This window comes from Marmota marmota, unplaced genomic scaffold (genome assembly GCF_001458135.2).
Source record: "Marmota marmota marmota unplaced genomic scaffold, marMar, whole genome shotgun sequence".
NCBI lineage: Eukaryota > Metazoa > Chordata > Mammalia > Rodentia > Sciuridae > Marmota > Marmota marmota.
The window spans coordinates 1418981-1438221 of NW_025999925.1; the positions used below are offsets into that span (position 1 = coordinate 1418981).

Consider the following 19241-nt stretch of genomic DNA (forward strand, 5'->3'; position numbering starts at 1 on the left):
GACGACGGAGCGGGAGCGCCTGCCGGTCGGTGACCGCGCGCAGCTCGCAGAGCCCTGGGCGTCCTGAGCTGCCCAGCGAGGCCCGTCTCTTGTCAAGAATTTTACCATTATTATTTTAAACTCATAATTTCCCCTGGCCCGCAAAGCGTCCTTTTGCTTGCTGAAAAGGGGAAATTAGAGGAGGGTAGAAAAGATCCCGCCTTCAAAGAGAAGATGGAGGAAGGCGCCCAGAGCCTAGATTCGGATAGTGATGAAACTGTGATTGAGGGGTCGGTGACAGAGAGCGACTTTGAAGACGACGAGCTGCCCTGGAGAAGGTGACCACAGTTAGGCCTGCAGCTTCAAACCCTCGTGCCACTGGGGGCCCAAGCGCTGTTTGAGGGTCTCGGGTGGAGTGAAGTCGTGGGTCTCAAGCTGAGGGCTCGTGGGCAGGTTAGAGCCTTGGGGGAGGGGGCAGCCACGCCTGAGCTGAGAATTCTTAAGTAAGCAACAACCATGGGCCCTTCACTCGCCTGCTAGCGACAAAATACGGTTTACAGTATATGGCCTCATGGCATTTACCAAAAAAATTATTTCCTCTTAGACTGGGGCTGTATTTACTTTTGCACAGGCACAACAGTCTTGGGATGGAAGTCCTCAAATGAGTTTTGCTTCAAGCTAATGAACAGCATTTCTCTCAGGAAAAGACTGTGTGATAGGGAAACTGGTCCCGACCCAACTGAACGGATGTTGTAGAAGGACAAAAAAATTGGAATTTCAGTTCATCAAAGCTTTTCTTAAACATCTTCTCTGTGCTCCACACAGGAAGACTCGAAAGGATAGGGCTGCTTGCTTTTGAGAAAACTTAAGACCAGGAAAAACACTTAAGCAGATAATTTCAACATTCCACAGGAAATCTAGGGATGGAGGTATTTCCAAGATAGTTTAGGAGCCCAGAGAGACTCAACCTCAGGGTAGAGTTTGTTAGGGTTGGTTTATGAATAAAAGCTTGAAGGTGTGTTAGGAATTAGCCAGATGAGGAAGAGGTTGAATTCTTGGCCAAGGATCGAAAGAGGTAAAGGTATAGAGGGGCATAGTTGTGGTATGTGTTTTGGAACGTACAAGGGGTTAAATCTTGTAGAATTGTAAAGTATGATGTGGAAAGTAGTGAAAGAGGAAGCTAGGGTGCAGCCATGTAAGGCCTCATGTGTGTTCTGTGTATTCTGGTTAAGATGCTCATCATAATTAGATTTCCATTCACTCTGGTATGCCCCAAATTAGGGGTTTCAAATTTTAGTCTGCTTTTAAGTCACTCCGGAATTCTGCTAAATTGTGGATGATTCCAGTTCAGGAGTTCTACAGTGAAGTCCAAGTTTCTGCATTTCTAAGAAGCTTCCAGTTTAAAGCTGGTACTGTTCAAGCAGGGATCTTCTTTTGCAAAGCAAGCTTTGGGAGCAAAGTAGAGTGAGATGATGGGGATTAAATTAGGAAGAACCAGTGGGAATGGAGGGAAAAGGTCAAATTTGAGAAATCTTTAGGAAGTAGATTTGGTAGGAGATGCTGGTTGATTATATAAAGGGGCAAGGGAAGAATGTAAAGAGTGATATCCAGGTTTCTGGTTCTTTTATATGTGTATATATAGTAGTTTATGCTCTTGTTGGAATATAGAGAGCATTTTAACAAATGCATGGAGTCTCATAATCATCCTCCAAATCAAGATTCAGAACAATTTCATTACTGTAAAAAAAAAAATGTGTGCTGCCCCCTTAGTCAAGCTGTACTTCACCCCCTCAATTTGATTTATTGTTCTCTTGTATGTAAAGTAACTTTTTTCTCTGCCTTCAAAGTTTTTTTTTCTTTTTTCTTGGTACTTTTTAATTATACATAAGAGTAGGATCCATTGTGACATAATTATAAAAGCATGGAATATATCCCAATTGCTCCCTACCCTCTACTGATCTCAAAAGGCAAAACAGAAGACAAAGGCAAGGTTTTTTCTTATCTTTGGTGCTCAGCAGTTTGATTATGGAGCATGATTTTCTTTTTCTTTTCTTTTTTTTTGTTTGGAGTTCACTGAGCTTCTTCAATCTGTAAATTAATATCTTTCACCAACTTTAGAAGTTTTTCTGTCATGATTCCTTCAAATATATTTTTTCATACCACTCTTTCTCCTTTCCTTTTGGTACTTCAATGATGTGGATGTTAGATCTTGTGATATTACTTCCCAGATCCTTGAGCCTCTATTTATTTATCTTTAAAAATTTTTAAAAATTTTCTCTCAGTTTTTCAAACCATATAATTTCTAATGCAATCTACCGCTGGGCCACAACCACAGGTCCCTCAAAACTTTTCCTCTAAAATTTCCACTTGGGGTCTAGGGTTGTGGCTCAGAGGTAGAGCACTTGCCTACCATGCATGAGGCCCTGGGTTCAATCCTCAGCACCACATAAAAATAAAATAGAGATATTGTGTCCACCTAAAACTAAAAAATAAATATTTAAAAAAAAATTCCACTTGGTTGAGGCTGGGATTCTAGCTCAGTGGTAGAGCACTTGCCTTGTACATGTGAGACACTGGATTCCATCCTCAGCACCACATAAATAATAAATAGATAAAGATATTGTGTTCATCTACAACTAAAAAATTTTTTTAAAATTTCCATTTGGTTTCTCAAGGTTTATATTTCTCTCCCGAGAATTTCAATCTTCCCATCCATTTGATTAGTATTCTTTTTATCTCAAGGAAGATGGTTATGATAGTTGCTTTAAACTCTTTGACTTATATTTTCAACACCAGGGTTATGGGGTATGGGATCTCTTTCATGTTGAGTAATTTTGGATTGTATCCTGGACATTTTGAATATATTATGTTGTGGACTCTTGACCTTGTTAAAATCCTTTAGAGAGTGTTGGTTTTTATTTATTCTGATAGGCAGTCAACCTAGTTTACTAATTTAGACTTTGTCTTCTGTTTTGCCTTCTGTATGTGTCTTGTGTGGTGGTTACGTTAGTCTTTCCTGTGCTATTTGAGTCTGTCTGTGTGTACATCAAGGAAGTAATCTGGATGTTGAACAATAGTTAATATCATAGTTCAGTTCTGTAAGTCTTAGTAATGCTTCCTAAGGTCTGTTCCACATATGGAACAGTTCAGAACTATGTCTGGAATTTATGTTGGGTCATGTACAGGTGACTCTCCTTTCCCTATCTCTTCTCCAGGATTTTTATACCTGCTTCACTCCCTATACCTGCTTGCTGTTTCATGTGACCAGAAAAACAAGTTTCTCTTAACAATTTCCTATAGCTAGAGCAGGCTTTAGGGCAAAGAGTTAAGAGAGAAGAGGGGGATTTCTCCCATACTCCTCAAACTTACACAGACTCCCTTTCCCAGTTCCTCTATTATAAAAAAGCTTTTTCTTTAGTATTTAAGTGCCCCAGATGCATGGTTGGTATTGGTACAGGTCAGAGGCTGGGACTGGCCTTGAGACAGGGCTGGGAAATCAGAGAGAAACAAAAGAAAACCCAGTGATTTCCTATACACTTCTGGATGGAAATAGGTATTTTCTTTCTTTCTTTTTTGATGCTGTGTCCACTGTGTAGTTCTGGGATTAGACTTTAAATCAAAGCTACTAGACAAAAAACAAAACAAAACAAAAAAACAAAAACAACAACAACAACAACAAAAAAAAAACCAAAGAGACTAAACAAACAAAACCAAACGAAATAATAAACTGAAACTTTAATAATAAATGGATATTACAGGTGATTATTCAGATTTCATTTTCAGTTTCCAGTCTAACCTGATATTGCTTACTTTTTGGAGTTCTCAGATAGCCTTTAAAAAATAGTTTTCTAGAGTTTTTAGTTGTAATGAGTTAGAGAAATAGGCTATAGATGGCTCACTCTATCTTGGCCTGCCAGTCTCCCCCGCCCCCCCAATTCATTTTTAAATATTTATCTGCAATGTGGTAGGAACATTCTTTCAAACTTTCTAGACTAATATTAAAAATTAGTGTTCTTTCAGTGAAACAAAGTCTAAGCAGAACTGGAGCCAAATGCCAGGTTTTTTGGTTTTCCTTTTCTTTATCTTCTTTACTTCTGTATAATTAATTTTGGCTGTTTATCATGTAGGAGCTCCCAATTTTGATTGGAATGAGGAGTATAGATCCTAGTAGGGCAGGGATCTCCAACAGGCAGAACATTATACGGTTCCATATAGTTCAGTATTCCTGAAGAACTGTAGCTGCTAAGATGTTTTTGATGAGAATGGAGAATTTCATGACCTTTGGGATTAGAAGAGGCAGTACTTTCAGAAGAAGCACTTGAGAGCCTGAGAAATCTTGTCCTAAGGTACATTTAATCCTCTTTGTGGCTTTATAGGTATTGCTGCTAAGCTGTAAAAATTCAGGATACTAACAGGGTTTTGTTTGCTTGTGAGTTTTTTTTTCCCCTGAGAGGCAAGATTCATTTTTCTTATATATGCTCTGGGTACTTATTAACAAACCTTATTTTCTGTCTCAGCCTCTGGTATGTTAACTGCTCAATAACATGAAGGTTATATCTCAATTTAATCCTATTCGGAATTATGGAACTACCTCATTGTTACATGAATTTGAGTTTATCTTCAGTGACCTGAACTCAGATTTATGTAACAGTGGGGTAGTTCCATAATCATGTCCTCTGAACATTATAATTGCACATAGTATACCTATGAACCTGAAAGATAGGTATTAATTCTGTTCCTTCAAGATAGATTAGTAATGTATTCATATGAATTGCCTAGATTGAAAATACTTGTTATAATATGTAACAACAAATCTCACCATTATGTATAATTATAATGTACCAATAAAAATATGGGGGAAATAAATAAAAATAAACACAAACAATAAAACATTAATACAAAATAAAATACTTATTAAAAAGGAGATGCTCCTACTTGAGGAAGCTAGGAACGGAATATAAAGTACAGGAAACAAAATTAATCATATTAAATTAGCTAATGAAAACAACCATTTGGGGCAGGATCTATGTCAAAGTTGAGGCTATTGCACTGATGAATGCAGAATGGTTACTATTTTTAGAGGTGTTACTGTAAAAGGATATTTTAATTTTTTTTTTTTTTTTGGTGAATCAGACTCAGTATGGCATTAGGACTCTGTGCTGTCAAAATTTTGATAACATAAAACTGAAACCCTAATTGTCATGAAAATTTTCATTGTACTTTTTTTTGGTACTGGGGATTGAACTCAGGGGCACTTTACAACTGAGTTACATCTCTAGCCCCTTTTTATATTTTATTTTGAAACAGGGTCTGCCTAAGTTGCAAGCCTGGCTTTGAATTTACAATTCTCCTGCCTCAGCCTCCTGAGTCATTGGGATCACAGCTTCACTGTGCTTTAACAAAGCAGGGAAAAGTATTTCAGGTTTTCCCCCTAAATTTCCCTTTCCTCTTAATAGTTAAAAGTTCTCAGCATTTCTTTTCTTAAAATTTTAAAGTTATATTTTATTAATAAAATACTACATCCATAATGAAGTAGTTGTGGCTTTTGGAATATTAGTTCTTGACTAATATTTGGTTTAATTAAGCTTCAGGAAATTAAAGTTCTGTTTTCACTTATTTTTTGATTGAACATGAAGGAATAATTTTTCTGGAGCCCACTGTCTTCATTTTCCTTTTAGGATTAAAAATAGTCTTAAATCATTCCTTAAAGAAGCAGTAAAAATTATAATCAATAATTTACATATTAGAAAATTATCTCAGTTATTTGCAATAGTTCAAATTTCAAAAACAAGTAAGTTATTTAGGATCATATGATTCTTAAATAAATTTATGATATATCTTTCTGATATCAATATTTAATGGTTTGGGAAAGATTTTGAATGGTATTGCGAATGTTTGAATATATTCCTAGGTGGAAAAAAATGTAGTTTCTAAAGCCTTGTACAGATGTATCCAATATTTATAAAAGAATTTACAGTTTAAACCTGTATAGAAAGAAAGCAAGAAGAAAATAAAGCAAAGTCTTAATATAGGTAGAAACAGAGGGGATTTCTTTTTCTGCTTCTTCTCATTGCCTATGTTTGCTACAACACTTTTGAATAGATACTACATTTACATGACTCAAAATTAAAAAACTGTATGAAAGATTGTAATGAAAGACTGAATAAAAAGTCTCCCTCATCTCTGTTCAGTGAGCCATCCATTTTTTTTAACATTGGCAACCAATGTGTTTGATTTCTTGTTATTCTTTCAGAGATATTTTCTAAATACATATATGTTTAAGAACACACGTAAAACTATTTTCTCAAAATAGAAGCACTATGTCAAAGAGATTGGGTGTTTATTATCTTGATAATTGAGTTTTTTGTGTTTTGTCTCATGATTAAAAAGGCCTTTCTTCCACCCACTGCAGTTATAAAAGAATTCTTCCTTGGTTTCTTCTAGTACTGTTTGATTTATTTTTTAGCATTTACATCTTTGATTCATATGGAATTTTTTTGAAGTAGAGGGTTAAGTATGGATTCAACTAAATTATTTTCTAAATATTTTCTTTATTTTCGTAGTATCATTTTTTTTGAAAAAAATCATCATTTTCTCACTGATTTGAGATGTCCCCTCTTTAATATACTAAATCCCTATATATAATGAGTTTATTTCAAGGGAGTTTATTCTGTTTATTGATCTGTCAATTTATGTGCCAGTATTACATTTTGAAAATATTTTATATCAGAAAATAATATAGGTTGTTCCTTCCTTATTCTTATTTTTCTAGCCACACTTATTTACTTTATAGTGTGAACTTCAGAATCAGTTGTATAGTTCAACAAAAAGTCTTGTTGGTAATTTTATTGTATAATATCATATTTATAAGTTTTACATATTGACTATTAATATGTGATATCTTTTTCTTTTTTATTGCATTAAGATTATAATAGGAAGTCTGGGGTTGTGGCTCAGTGGCAGAGCATTTGCCTCACACATGTGAGGCACTGGGTTCTATCATCAGCACCACATAAAAATAAATAAACAAAATAAAGATATCATGTCCATGTATAACTAAAAAAAAATTAAAAAAAAAAGATTGTAATAGGGGCAGAAATTTTACCTCTCCCCTCTCAGGGTCCCATCTAGGTCTGAGGATTAAATTGGCATAGGAATAAAGAATATAAATTTAATGTAAGTTTCATATGACATAGGATTTCTTGTAAAGGAATAAAGACCAAAGAAGTGACAAAAATCTATGTGCTTTTGTATTAAGTTGAACAAAGACACTTATGAAAAAGTAATTATGTATGGAGATTAAAGGGAGATAATAATTAAGGTCTGTTTGTACAGAATTTTCTAGACTAACTCCCTATAAAATAGTGTTGTTGTTTTTTTTTTCTTGTACAGGGAAGGCATCTTTTACATAGAAGTTATTATCTCCTATATTCAGGAAGAAAAAGAGGAGATTAGAATGCTCTTCTTCCACTGCAGTTTTTCTAATTGCCTTTAGCTTAAAGTAATTTTTAGGATAAAGTGGCATATTTTGATGTGCCTTTATATTCCACCTTTCAAGATGGAATTTCCATACAGTAAATTTACTTTTTTTTAGCATTGATATTCTGTGAGTTTTGACAAACACATTCAGTTGTGTAACTACTACCACAATCAAGTTAAAGAACAGTTCCATTATTCCCCCAGATTCCTCCATGACCCTTTGTGTAGTTTTTAGGTTAAAAAAAAAATTTTAAGAGTTAAAATAATTCTGCTTTTTAGGGAAATTAAAGTTAATGTTTTACCTGAAAACTGCACTGCAGTAATGGATTGAGTAATGAATTTTTAATCATTAGTAATGGCCAGTAGAAATTGAGCCAAGAAAATTGCTTTTTTTTTTTTCCTTACAGCAGGTGCCTGTATTTACTTTCTTGGAGGATGTATTAGAAAAGTTAAGGACTGGAGTTCTTTTTTTTTTTTTTTTTAAACTTTATTTTTTAGTTGTAGATGGACACAATGCCTTTATTTTATTTAAAAAAAAAAATTTTTATGTGATACCTGGTATCAAACCCAGTGCCTCACACATGCTAGGCAAGCACTCTACCACTGAGCCACAATCCAGGAGTTCTTTATGTTGTTAATTTTGCTGGCATTATTAGGAAGTTTGGGGATTTAGTTAACCAAGAATCAGGAAGGAGAGAATAGGTAGGTGAAGGGACAGAGTTAGAAATTTCTTTCTGTGTAGGTCTTGTTTTATGCATTTGTGTTTTGAACATGTAAATGTTTTACATAATTATAAGGAATAAACATGAATAAGATTCCTGCAAAGGTTGTGGCTCAGCGGTAGAGCGCTTGCCTAGCATGTGTGAGGCACTGGGTTCAATCCTCAGCACCACATAAAAATAAGTAAATAAAAATAAAGGTAAAAATATTAAAAAAAATAAAAACAATTATCTAATTCTTAGGTTTCAAGAATATTATCTACATCATGTACAACCAGAAGAATGAGAAGTTACACTCCATTTGTATATGATGTGTCGAAATGCATTCTGCTGTCATGTATAACTAATTGGAACAAATAAAAAATTACTCAATAAACCTTTATAAAAAGTCACAAAATACAAATTAAAGCAGATAAATATTATGGGCAACTTTGCAGTTTACTAAAAAAAGAGAAAAAAAGAAAAAAGATAGATTTTTTTTGTATGGTAATTTACTAAGGATTTCTTTTCAAACCCTTTTATCATGTACAACATGATTTTTTAAAAAAAGGCACCTCTGTGCTGGGCATGAAACCTTGAAACATTTTAAACTTCTCCAATTTAGTGATGCTTTCTTATGTAATAAGGAAAATATATACAGAATACATATAATACATATAAAGGCAAAGTGGCTCCTATTTACTAGATTTTGGAGAGAAATGCAGCTTTTTAGTTAGCATTGAAGCAAAGTAGGGAACCTGCTTTTGCCAGTTGCATTCGGATCTTTGCGAAAGTCCACTTGGTGCTGAGAAACACAAAATAACTTTCTTAAGTAATCACATTATTAATGATAATTATTAGTTTATGGACTGTAAATATGGCTTTCTCCTAAAAGGAGCAAAGGTCTCACTGGAAATGATGTTTTAGGTCTGAGGCAAGAGATGTTTAAGATGAACCTGGAATATCTTATGCCGTGAAGATAGTTAAGAACTAATGGTGTTATTAGTTTGCTTGGGATACCCTAACAAAATTCTACAGACTTGGTGGCTTAAATGAATAAATTAATTCAATCACAGTTCTGGAGGCTAGAGGTCCAAGATCAAGGTGCCAGCAGGGTTGGTTTCTCCTAAGGCCTCTCTACTTGGCTTGTAAGCAGTGTTTTCTTCTTGTATCTTCACATGGTCTTTTCCTCAGTTGTACTTACATAGAAGGGCCCTAGACTTATTAAATGAGATCCTAGTGACCTCATTTAATCTAGATTACCTCTTTAAAGTGTTTATCTCCAAATAAAGTCACATTAGTGGTTAAGGTTTTCAACATAAGAAATTTGTGGGGACACAGTTCAGCCCATAACAAGTAAGATCATCATGAGCCACTTTGAAGAAGTTTTTACTAGGCAAAAATGGAAGAATTTGATAAGAATAATAACAGCAGTGGATTTAAATCTATAAGTTCCAAATAGTCTTTAAAAAGCTTTATTTTATTCTGAAAACTAGTCAAGAAAGAGAAAGAATTGGCATTTATCTTACCTTTCCTAGTTCCCTGCTAATTGGCATTTATCTTACCTTTCCTAGTTCCCTTATAATGTGTCTTAACTGAGTGTAATTACAAACTAATGAGCAAAAGATTTTTAATATATGTACTTCTAATAATAAATTGAGAAAGAATGATAAACTAAAATACCCCATTCCATTTATTCCCTATGAAGTAATGAGTGGATGTAGGCAGTGGTCATCAATGGGCACTAACATCACAAAAAGAATATCAATCATACTCTGTTATTGCTTTTTTTAAGTACCTACATGTTCTCCAAAAGTGAGCTTTAATTAGATCAGACTTCTAAGTCTAATTAACATTTTACTGGAAATATACGGGGACAGAGGAACATGTTAGATGACATGAAATCAGCAATTCCAAAATGTGGAATACTCCATAGGAAACACAACTCAGTTTTTTCAATAAATAAATTTCAATGGGTCAGGGAAGAAAGGATAATCAATAGATTTTAAAAGAAAGTAAAAAGACATAGTATTTAAATGTAAATGTGTATCAAGGTACACACACACACACACACACACACACACACATATATATTTTAGAGAGAGAGAGAGGGAGAATTTTTTTAATATTTATTTTTTAGTTTTTGGTGGACACAACATCTTTATTTTATGGCTGAGGATCGAACCCAGTACCCCGCGCATGCCAGGCGAGTGCGTTACTGCTTGAGCCACATCCCCAGCCCACACTTATATTTTTTGATCCTGAATTGAACATAGTGATTATGAAGAGACACAGTTGGAAAAATATGACTATTATTAGTTTTCTTTTGCTGTGTTACAACTTATTCTAAAATTCAACATTTTCCTATGTAATATTATGTATGTATACCATGTTTTCTTTATCTATTCATCTGTTGAAGAGCCCTTAGGTTGGTGTCATAGCTTTTGTGAATTGAGCTGCTATAAACATTGATGTGGCTGTGTCATTGTAGTATGCTAATTTTAACTCCTTTGGATATATACTGAGGAGTGGGATAGCTGGGTCAAATGTTGGTTCCATTTCTAGTTTTTTTGAGGAATCTCCATACTGCGTTTCAGAGTGATTGCACCTATTTGTACTCTTACCAGCAATGTATATGTGTACCCCTCCCCACATCCTTGCCAACATTTATTGTTACTTGTGTTCTTGATTGTTGCCATTCTGATTGGAGTGAGATGGAATCTTAGTGTAGTTTTAATTTGCATTTCTCTAATTGCTAGAGATGTTGAACATTTTTTAATGTATTTGTTGACCACTTGTATTTCTTCTTCTGTGAAGTGCCTGTTCATTTCCTTTGCCCATTATTGGGTTGTTTGTTCTGTTGGTGGTAATTTTTTTGAGCTCTTAATATATCCTGGAGATTTATGTTCTCTCTGAGGTGTAGGTGGCAAAGATTCTCTTCCATTCTGTAAGCTTCCTCTTCATGTTATTGATTATTCCCTTTGTTGTGAAGAAGCTTTTTAATTTGATGGCCTTCTACTTATTGATACTTAATTTACTTCTTGCACTTTAGGAGTCTAGTTGAGGAATTCTTTTCCTAAGTTGACATGATGATGTATTGGATCTACATTTTTCATCTAGTTGGTATAGGGTTTCTGGTCTAATGCGTAGGTCTTTGATCCACTTTGAGTTGAGTTTTGTGTGGCATGAGAAATAGGGGTTAAATTTCATTCTGCTACATATAGATTTCCAATTTTCCCAATACCATTTGTTGAAGAGGCTATCTTTTCTCCAGTGTATGCTTTTGGCACCTTTGTCTAGGAATGAGATAACTGTATTTTTGTGGGTTTGTCTCTGTCTCTACCATTCTGTTCCATTGGTCTTCTTGCCTATTTTTGTGCCAATATCATGCTGTTTTTTTACTATAGCTCTGTTGTATAATTTAAGGTCTGGTATTATGAGGTCTCCTGCTTTGCTTTTCTCACTAAGTATTGCTTTGAATAATCTGGGCCTCTTATTTTTCCAAATGAATTTCATGACTGCTTTTCCTATTTCTATGAAGAATGTCATTGAAATTTCAGGAATTGCGTTAAATTTGCATAGTGCTTTTGGTAGTATGACCATTGTGACAATATTAACTCTTGTCTATCCAAGAACATGGGAGATCTTTCTGTCTTCTAAGTTCTTCTTCAATTTCTTTCTTTAGTGTTCTGTAGTTTTTATATTTTTATTTTGAGATAGGGTCTCACTAAGTTGTTTAGGGCCTCTCTAAATTGCTGAGGCTTGCTTTGAACTCATGATTCTCCTGCTGTGCCTCTGGAGCTGCTAGGATTACAAGTGTGTGCTTAAGTCTAATTAACATTTTACTGAAATATACAGGATAGTAGTATGCTAATTTTAACTCCTTTGGATATATACTGTGGAGTGGGATAGCTGGGTCAAATGTTGGTTCCATTCCTAGTTTTTTGAGGAATCTCCATACTGCTTTTCAGAGTGATTGCACCAATTTGTAGTCCTACCAGCAATGTATATGTGTACCCCTCCCCATATCCTTACCACAGCTTCATCTTTGACTCTTGACTGGAGGCCACTTTAAGTTTACTGTGTAGGCTTTTCCATAGTATAGTTCACAGCATGACATGCTGACTTTCATCAGAGGGAAGAAGAGAGAGTATAAAAGGGAGAACATGATTCAAGCCCATGTCTTCTTGTGAGCTAGTCTCAGAAGTAACATTCTATTGTATTTACTATATTCTGTTCATTAGAAGAGTTACTGGGTCCAGCCTATACTCAAGGGAAGAAATTACATAGGGTATACATATCAGGAGCTATTTTATAATCTGCTTACCACAGCCTAAATTTAATAACATTAAGGAATTATTGACTTCTTAGGTGTAATGATATGGTTATTTTCAAAGACATGATTATTGTTATATTAAATTTTTGTATTTGAGAATTAACATTACAAAATATTTTCATATGAAATGGTTATTGTATTTAGAGTTCACTTTAAAATAGTCCATTGGGGGGCTTGGGTTGTGGCTCAGTGGTAGAATGCTTGCCTAGCACAGGTGAGGCTCTGGGTTTGATCTTTAGTACCACATTAAAACAACAAATAAAGGTTAAATTCTTTAAAAAACTAAAAAAGACAAAAAAATCTATTGGGAGACCAGCAGGGGGCAGAGTTAGTACTTGTATTTGAAATTTTCAGTTAAAAAAGTAGAAAGGAACATGAACAAGTAAGTAAACAAAAGCCCTTAGTACCAAACTACACATGCATGCCTTAGCATAGATGATTCATTTTTGCATTCTTAGATTTTAGAAAACTGTTTTGTTTTTTTAATTTTTATTGTAGTAAAATGTGCATTACATAAAATTTACCATATCTATACCATCCTCCCCCCCCACTGGGGATTGAACCCAGGGGCATTTAACTACTGAGCCACATCCCCAGCCCTTTGTTATATTTTATGTAGAGACGTCTCACTAAGTTTCTTAGGGCCTTGCTGAATTGCTGAGGCTGGCTTTGAACTGGTGATCCTCCTGTCTCAGACTACCAAGCTGCTAGGATTATAGGTACCACTGTACCTGGCACCGTATTTACCATTAAAAAAATTTTTTTTTGTAGTTGTAGATGGACAGAATGCCTTTATTTTATTTATTTTCTTTTATGTGGTGCTGAGGATTGAACCCAGTGCCCTGTGCATGCTAGGAAAGTGCTCTGCCACTGAGCTACAGCTTCAGCCCCATATCTACCATTTTAAAGTGTATATTTAAGTACATTGACATTGTTCTTCAACCATTACTATTTCCTAATCATCCTGTAGTGACATCATATACCTGTTAAATCATAACTCCTCATTCTCCTCTCCTTCCATCCATACCAACCACTATTTTACCTTTTGTCTCTATGAATTTGACTAGTCTAGGTACCTCATATGAGTAGAATCATGTAATATTTGGTTTTTTGAGTCTGGATTATTTCACTTAGCATAATGTCTTCAAAATTCATTCATGTTACAGCATATATCTATCTGCATTTCTTTTTAAAACAGAGTACTATTCCATTGTATGTTTATGCCATATTTATCCATGTATCCATTAAGGGACATTTGGTTGTTTCCTCCTTTTGGCTCTTATGAATCATGCTTCTCTGAACACAGTTATACAACGATGTGTTCAAGTCCCTGCTTTTAGTTTTTTTTTTTTCATATGTACCCAGAAGTAGAATTGCTAAATCAAGTGGCAGTTCTTTTTAATAAGTTTAAGAATCACCATACCATTTTTCATAGTAATGCCACTTTGCATTTCCACCAGCAATACATATGCATTCCAGTTTCTTCACATCCTTACCAATACTTTAAATTTTTTTTTTTTTAACAACAGCGGTCCTAAGGATTGTGAAGTGGCATATCACATGATTTTGATTTCCCTAATGATTAGTGATATTGGGCATCTTTTTATGTATTTACTGACCATTTGTACTTCCTTTTTGCAGAAATGTCTTTTCAAGTCCTTTGCCCATTTTTTTTTATATATTTTTTGGGATGGCATCCTATTATATTGCCCACACTAGGCTCAAACTTGTGATCCTCCTGCCTCAGGCTCCCTTGTAACTGAGTCTATAGGTATTCATCACATACCTAATTTTCTTTGCCTACCTTTCAGTAGAAAAGATAAATACTTATGTCTGCTGAGTAGCATACTTACCAGGGAGAATTACTGTTATTTTAAAATTGTATATCCCTCATTAGATTTAGAGTTTCTCAAAGGCTAAGGCTGTGTGTCTTCTCTTTTCCTCACATTGATGCTGTCTCAAACATAGTGAGAAATAAATCCAAAAATTAAAGTGGACATTTCTGAAATAATACTTTGAAATAAAAATGTTAAAAGTGGTGTAACTAAGAATTTTAGCAAGCATAAGTACAATAAAAATGATAGTTAAAATCTTAGTCTTTGTTTCAGAGACATGATAATAATGTGCTTTCTCTTTTGGTATTCAAAAGGTTATTCTTTGATCAAGACAAATCTCTTAGATCTGAGTTCAGTGTTCATCCTGGTATAAGTGGATTGTGCCAAGGTGAGAATGATTCTTTTCAATAAGAATTCTCATATTATTTTCCCAACTATTATTGTTCCATTATTACAATTTTATATTTAGTCTTATTCTTAACTTTATGCAAAGTTAGTTTCTTATAAATATGTGTAACAGACTGTAAGGTCTGTTAAGGTATAGAAGGGACAAAAATAGGAATTGTAGCTTCCAGAAGATATTTAAGACTCCTAGAAATGATCCATAGACATTAAAGTAGCACTCTTGATAGCTTGTCTGCCCCTGACTGCCAAAATCTCTACCTTAAACCTATAGCTTATTCGTAAAAGTAAATAATATTTCTTAATAACTACACTTATTCTTACAGACTAAAATTACACCACATATACTTGGTATGTTTATTTTTAAAAATTACATTTCACTTACCAATTAGCTGTACTTCCTGTGCCCACTTCTAGGTTGATTTAAATATTTCTAGAAAACTGCATCTTATAAGATCAATTCTGCAGTAGCTGACTAAATGTAGATTATTTCTTTGTATGGATTTTTTTTCTGTGAACCTTCCTTTTATTTTGGAGGATGTCTAGGAATTGGTGTAAAACAGAGTAAAACAATTTTTAATACCCACGAAGGTCTTTTAATTTTTGTGTACTGTTTGTGTACAGAGTCCTTTTACTGTACATATCTGGTAGCCTAATGGAAGATCACAGTTTCTCCTTTAAGTATTTTTTCTACTTGGCAGTTGGAAGAGACAATGTGTAATATGGGTCTTCAGAATGCCATCTTACGATTTATAAAGTGCTACCAGAAAGGAGTTAGAGATTTGTTTGAATATTCCAACCACGCTTTTTCATTTTTTTTGATATTTTTTTAGGAACTTGAAAAACATAGTTTTAATATTCCAACCACACTTTCCTTCCCTTTCCTTTACCAAATGAATTGACATTTATTATTTTTGTCAGTTATTAACAATATAAAATAATTTTAAATTATGAAATATATAATGTAGAAACTGAAAAGGACAATAACTACTTACCATGGTTATTTTCATCCCTTACTCCTTCCTTCTGTAGTCTGCTCTCTTTGCCAGTGTTTAGTATTGGTATATCCTTCTAGAGTTTTTTTATGCCAGATGAATATCTTCATAATTGTTATCATTTTTACATGTGGTTCTTTCCTTGTCTATATTGATCTACCACAATCTTGTGTAATTTTTTTAACTTTAATTTTTCATTTTAAGTAAGAAGTTCATTTAAACAAGAAATGCTTGAATGAAGGGAAAACTACCTAGCATTATTTTTTTGAAGTAATTTTTCCCTACTTAAGTACAGATTGCCCTACATATAACAACTACATATAAAAAAGTTATAAAATTGTTATTGATTTACAACAACAAGTAAAAACCATTAAATATTTCCAATCAAATAAGATATGCAAGGATTTTATGTTTTGTTTACTTTTTAGTTACAATAGTGAAAATAAAATAACTTAGTGAAACAGAAAAGCTGAGTAAGCATGCTACTAATGAAGATAGTTTGTTATTTTTACAGAACCAATATTTTTCCCCATCCCATCTCTATTTGATTTTGATCAAAGCATACATTGGCCATTTAGTTTTTTTAAAAAAGGCAATATTCTTGGTCACATGCTTTGTTACTTTATGCACAGTAAAGGACTGGGGAAGGGGAAAATAAAGAAATAAGACAAAACTATACTTTGGTAGTAAAGACTGTAGTGAAACCAAATTATTGTTTTCAACTGAGAATGTACTCTGTGAGAATAATGTTTTGGAGGAAAGTAGCAAGTTTTCTTTTAAGAAGACACCTATCTGCTACTGGAATACATTAATTGAACCTTCATCCTTCCTTTGCACCAGGTGTGTCTCTTTCATTGACCAACTGATTGTCAAGTTGGATTCCAGTTTATCTCATTGACAAACCCTGTTCGCAGTAGACTTTCATGAATTTATTAAGTGTATCTTAGCCTACCACAAGATCATCCTGCTTCAGCACCTTCAAATCTAATATGACCATTGTTTTTAGTCTTGACTCCTCTTTGGGAATTTTGTAGAATATGGCAAGTGCCAGAGCATCCTCAGTTGTTGCTATAAAGAGGTACCAAACAAGCCTACCAACCTTTTAAATTGCTACATATTATTCCATCATATGAATGTATTTTATTTAAAATAAACATGTTTATGATGTTTCTCAATATTATTACAAATATAAATATCTTTGTACATCTACCATAGCTTACTTTTCTGATTATTACCTTAGAAGAATAATATAGAAGTTGATTTACTGTTAAGGGGTTTACACATCAGCTGTTGATACATATTGCCCCTAAGACGGTTTTTATCCCCTAGATTCAGCAAGACATATTAACTTTTTGCCAGGTAATTATTTTTTGAATGTGAATTGCTTGCATATGTTTCCTAATATTTTAATTTATAAGAGCATTTTATGTGTAAAAGATACAAACTTGTGCCATATGTATTATAGTTTTACCCAGTTTCTTGGTTACCTTTTAATGTTGTTCATGATATGTTTTGTGGTAAAGTATATAGTATAATCTGTCAGTCTTTTCTGTCAGGGTTTCTTTTTTTTTTTCCCCAAACATAGAATTACTTTACCTACCTCAAAACTGTAAAATATATTCTATCTTTATTTCCATTTATTTATGTCTTTTGCATTCATATCTTTAATATCTTTAGAGTATTTTGGCATATGGGGAAATAAAAAGGATCTAACTTTATTTTTTCAAATGGTTGGCCACTTGCCTCAATATTATTATTTTAAACATTTTTTTATTCTAATAGTTACACATCCAATATTTTTTAAATTTTTATTTATATATGACAGCGGAATGCATTACAATTTTTATTACACATAGAGCACGATTTTTCATATCTGGTTGTATACAAAATATATTAACACCAATTCATGTCTTCATACATGTACTTTGGATAATAATGATCATCATATTCTACCATCATTTCTAACTCCATGCTCCCCTCCCTTCCCCTCCAACCCTTTTGCCCTATCTAGAGTTCATCTATTGCTCCCATGCTCCCTCTCCCTATCCCACTATGAATCAGCCTCCCTATATCAAAGAAAACATTAGGCATTTTTTTTTGGATTGGCTAACTTCACTTAGCATTATGTTCACTAACTCTATCTATTTACCTGCAAATGCCATGATTCTATTCTCTTTTATTGCTGAGTAATATTCCATTGTGTATATAAGCCACATTTTTTTTTATCCATTCATCTATTGAAGGGCATCTAGGTTGGATCCAGAGTTTAGCTATTGTGAATTGTGCTGCTATAAATGTTGTTGTGGTTATGTCCCTGTAGTTTGCTGTTTTTAAGTCCTTTGGGTATATACTGAGGAGAGGGATAGCTGGGTCAAATGGTGATTCCATTCATCTGGAAAAGTAAGAGACCCAGAATAGCTAAAGAAATCCAATATTATTTTTTGAGTAATCTTGTTCTGTTTAAAATAAAATTATTGTCATATATACACATATATATTTCCCACTCCATTTTGTTTCACTGATCTATGTGACTATTTCTGTGCCATCACTACATTATTTTATCATCTTTAGGTTTTAGTACATTTTTGTACGAGGTAAGGAAAATATCCTATACAGAGTAGGTGGCTACAGTATTCATATTAAGTTTCATAGGTATAGGCAGCAAGCTCAGTGAAGTACGAGACTTTACCCACTGTGTGCTTCCAATTTGCCTTTTTTGCGATTTTAGTTGGCCACATTTTTTCTGAGTTGGGAGGTTTTTTTGGAATTCTAATGTAAGAAATCCAGAGTTACTTTTAAGGACGCTCTTTCTTTTCCTATGTTGAGCGGCAAACTGTGTCTTAGTTGACTTGGGCTGCTATACAAAATAACTTAAATGGCTTAATCTACAGATTTTTTTTTTAAAGAGAGAGTGAGAGAGGGAGAGAGAATTTTAATATTTATTTTTTAGTTATTGGCGGACACAACATCTTTGTTTGTATGTGGTGCTGAGGACTGAACCCGGGCCGCACGCATGCCAGGCGAGCATGCTACCGCTTGAGCCACATCCCCAGCCCCATTAATCTACAGATTTTATTTCTCAAGAATTCCAAGATCTTGGAGGTTCAAGATCAAGGTGCTGGGAGATTTGGTGCTTGATGAGGGCCTTTTTTCTGTCCTGCAGACAGCTGGCATATTGCTGTGTGCTTATATGATCTGATCTGTGTTCTTATGTAGAAAACACTCTGGTTTCTCTCCTTGTTTTACAAGGATGCTAATCCCATATGAGGGCTCCACTCCTGTGAATTCATCTAAACCTAATTACCTCTCACAGGCCCCCCTAATATCATCACATAGGGGTTAGGGCTTCACCATGAGAATTTCGGGAGAGATATAAACATTGTCCGTAGAAAGCTGTTTACCATTTGTTTAATTTTCCTCTAATCCATTCCCATCTTTTGATCTATAAGAGGTACATTTCATTTTATTCCATTGTTGCTACGGATGAAGCAAAAAGAAACTATTCATTTTTTTTGGT

The 19241-nt window shown here is 34.1% G+C and overlaps 1 protein-coding gene across 1 annotated transcript in view; it reads left to right on the plus strand.

Moving 5' to 3' along the window:
* Positions 1 to 6: 6 nt before the first annotated feature.
* Ankrd31 (ankyrin repeat domain 31) overlaps positions 7 to 19241 on the plus strand; it is a 176679-nt gene continuing 157444 nt past the window's right edge. Inside the window, exons 1-2 of the mRNA XM_048800131.1 lie at positions 7 to 317; positions 14642 to 14715. Coding sequence (XP_048656088.1) covers positions 214 to 317; positions 14642 to 14715 — 178 coding nt within the window. The 5' untranslated portion in view covers positions 7 to 213. The remainder of the gene's footprint in view (positions 318 to 14641; positions 14716 to 19241) is intronic.